This window comes from Dinoponera quadriceps, unplaced genomic scaffold (genome assembly GCF_001313825.1).
Source record: "Dinoponera quadriceps isolate SergipeBrazil2010 unplaced genomic scaffold, ASM131382v1 scaffold1519, whole genome shotgun sequence".
Classification (NCBI taxonomy): Eukaryota; Metazoa; Arthropoda; class Insecta; order Hymenoptera; family Formicidae; genus Dinoponera; species Dinoponera quadriceps.
Window position 1 is genome coordinate 1 of NW_014555580.1, and position 3,474 is coordinate 3,474.

General features: G+C 35.3%; 1 protein-coding gene across 2 annotated transcripts in view; it reads right to left on the reverse strand.

The window, feature by feature from the left end:
- Positions 1–345: 345 nt before the first annotated feature.
- Positions 346–3,474, reverse strand: part of LOC106744736 (acyl-CoA:lysophosphatidylglycerol acyltransferase 1-like) — a 4,895-nt gene continuing 1,766 nt past the window's right edge. The window contains exons 2-6 of one of the 2 annotated variants that reach the window (XM_014619746.1): positions 2,589–2,759; positions 2,287–2,501; positions 1,924–2,197; positions 1,623–1,774; positions 346–1,535 (exon numbers count right to left, since the gene is read on the reverse strand). In XM_014619746.1, the coding sequence (XP_014475232.1) occupies positions 1,299–1,535; positions 1,623–1,774; positions 1,924–2,197; positions 2,287–2,501; positions 2,589–2,709 (999 nt within the window). In that variant the 5' untranslated portion in view covers positions 2,710–2,759 and the 3' untranslated portion in view covers positions 346–1,298. Of the gene's footprint in view, positions 1,536–1,622; positions 1,775–1,923; positions 2,198–2,286; positions 2,502–2,588; positions 2,807–3,474 lie in introns of both variants that reach the window. The other variant, XM_014619745.1, reaches the window with a different exon arrangement.

Consider the following 3,474-nt stretch of genomic DNA (forward strand, 5'->3'; position numbering starts at 1 on the left):
TATATATATATATATATATATATTTCTTTGAAAGATTCGTCTTTTGCCGCATCTCCGCTGTCTCATCATCATCAGCAGCAGCAGCAGAAAATTCCTCCTCGGTAATTTCATCTCACATATAGAATGTGTGTTGTCATCCTCGTATAACGAGCTCGACATTATAAAAACACGCGCGCGCGTGACGCGAGATATTATGTAAATATTTTTACATAATGCTTCGTGGCTTCAGGCTTCGAGAGAGACTTGAGAATGAGTGCGAATAAGTGCGCGCGAACACATCCACCCGTACATCCGTATATGTGAGGATAATAGAAATTAATCGAATTGTCACATCTAAAACTCGGCTATCTACAAAATCGTATAATATTTATTATGCAACGTATACAATACGATCGTGCGAACTAACAGCCGTTTAAATCGCTTGGATTTAGAGTTGAGTAATCTAGCCTAGTTATATTCACGCGTTCGCAAGAATTAGTAGCAAAAAACGTTATGCCGTCTCCAAGAAAAAAAAGAAAAAAAAAAGGATTATATTTGAGAGAGATCAGAATCTCGTCTCTCGCCAATGCGTTCTAACGTGTCTTCTCAGTGTTACCACCAATAATTTCTAAATAAATACACCTTAATCCACCGATATTTAAAGTAACGAAAAAGAAATGAATCCACAAGTCGACGTTGTCGTACACTCGTCGATATTCCATTTTAAAAATATTCCATCACCGTCGAAAGAATATACAAATATTGTTGATTTGTAAAAGTGTTTTCGTTATGCAATCTATTAATTTACATAGAGGAAATGAATGACATACAGTAAACGTGTGTAAGTGGATGACATAACGATAAAAAATCACTTTTGAAACCGTGTAGTCGCAGAAACATCGTACAGACACGAATTTTTCAAGTACATTTCATTTGTGTTCGACGACATTTCGAGTGTGTTTCCTTTCTCGTGCTAAATATAAAATTTATTTATGTTTTGAAACGAGATACAAGGTACACTAACTTAATATTTTTAAATTCACGTAACAGGTCTCACGGTAAATGCCGTTTGTTTGTTGGATGTGTGTGTGTGTGTGTGTGTGTGTGTGTGTGAACTGTGTGTTTTTCGTTAAAAAGAAGTGTCGCGATTGATTTTTCAACTAGATCTGTCGGTTTGATAATTCGCACATTCGTTGGAATTACTCTTCTCGACATCGAAATTGTTTAAGGCAGGGATATCTTACTTCGCTACTCTCTGTGATTTCCTTCTTTAGACTGGACTGCGTCGTGCGTCTTAACGTGACGTATAAAATATTATCTTACCAAAAGCATGATAGCACGTACCTAAACATGCTATAGTGTATATAACTAGACATTATGAAGAATACATGAAGGACTAGGAATCTTAACGGATCCTGATGTATTTTGCAACCCTCCCGCCTCGACTCGTTCGTGCCGAGGAACGTTCCGTATTTATAAAAATGTTCCAAAAGCGCTTCTTTCTCCACCCATCTGTCGTACAACCATTTAGATAACAGTTCCGGCTCACGCGGAACCTGTAACAATATTACATCACGTTGCAATGAACATTGTTCAAGCGCTGATTCGTGGCAAAACGATCGATTTTATGTTTAAAAACTTACCGCTGAACTAGGGAAAAGTCGATAGAACAACACTGTCTCGCACGGCGGTCTTGAGCCAGTTATGATCGTAGGCAAGTCGATCGGCTTACCTTGAGGATACGCTATTGTTATATCAAGAACCCAACTAATTTCTGGTTTAGCTACCGTCATACCTATGGAAAATAACATATAATAAATTTTATTACGTATGCGAACGACGATTGTTTTTGTAGCGAGTACAAAGGTTTACATATCACAAGTATGTCGACAGATTCAATCAAATTAATACGATAATATGTCTTTCATGAGATAAAGATTGTACTTGGTCGACTGTTTAACTGTTGATCTTCTGTATTTTTACTCCGTGCTGGTCCGAGTGTCTCGAATATCGTCTGCATAGCCCCCACTCTCGGCAGAGTAACATTCTCAAGAATAGGCAAGTTGTTCTTCTTAGCGTACTTTTGCGAGGTCTCCCGCCTCTTGCACAGGAAACCCCCTTCTGGGAAAAGCACCATCCACTTCCTCTCCCGTGGTATGTAAGACTCTTTGAGATGTCTTTCTAACTGTTTTAAACTCTCCTCTCTTCGTTTACGGCCCTGCAGTTGTTCAACATACATACAATCTGTCTGAATCTCACAGACTTATACATTTCAAGTACACACGTGTGTGTTACCCTTTTACTTACCGATACGATGAAAAAATCTTGATGCAATATAGAGACTATGCCGAAGTTAGTAAATTTGAACACCCTATCCATTATCCACATTAAATTGGGTAGAACATTCGGTTTGGCGTTAAATGTTGTCATTAATATAGGAACATCGCCAGTGCTCTGATGATTCGCTATAACTAATGTCCTTTCATTCACAATCTTTTGGATGTCATCCCCTTGCTCTATTACTGTCGAACGAGAGAAATATTTAGAAATATCAATAGATCTTTAGCACTGATTCCTCTTTAATTTGCGCTCATGTTGTCTGTACTTACCGTCGTAACCTGCAGACCATGACCACATCGACACCATTGCCAACAACCAGTGGAAAAATAGGCCTTCGATTCGCCAATACACTTGTGGTTGATATACTTTCACAGGAAATAATAGCATCATCCATACTACGTACGTAGGTATGCAATAGACATTGTTTACTATCACAAATCCTGTCCGAGCAATACATTTCAATAAAGTCACTACTTTGCTGATTATCCTGAAAGATATGTATGTATATACATATATATTCGGGTTAAAATTTCTTCTCATCTCTTATTAACAATCCAATCTTTTTACATTGCAAAATTACAATAAATAAGTACAGATCTTTGATCAATTATTTTTTGCACTCGATCATGAAATATAAACAATTATATATAAATTTTTACACATTATAATTAAATTTGTTTTCGAGAATTTTTCATCTATAAATAATTGTGGCATGTTTTTTTTCACACAAGACTTTTATTTAACCTTTTAAGAAGAGATAGAATGTCCCGTAAATATACCATAATAAAGAATATGATAATTTGAAAATCGTTAAGATAGCATCTGCTTTGGTAAGTGTCTAGTTTTAAAGTGATTTATCAGAGAAGAAGAATGTTAATATAAGAAAGAAGTAACTTTAATTCGCAATGTTAATTTTCTTAATTCAATATAAATAATTACAATCTCATGTTGCTTAAAAATAGATTGTTAATCTTATGAGCATTTATATAAACATTAATCGAGAGGAAAGCTTAAAAAAATATTCTCATGTTGAGGCAAACAATACTTCATTGTTATACTCTTGTAAAGAAATAATATACGATTTTATCCTTGATATTTGCACATATACATTTTATATTAAGTACGACTCTTATATATTTACATATTTAATAATAG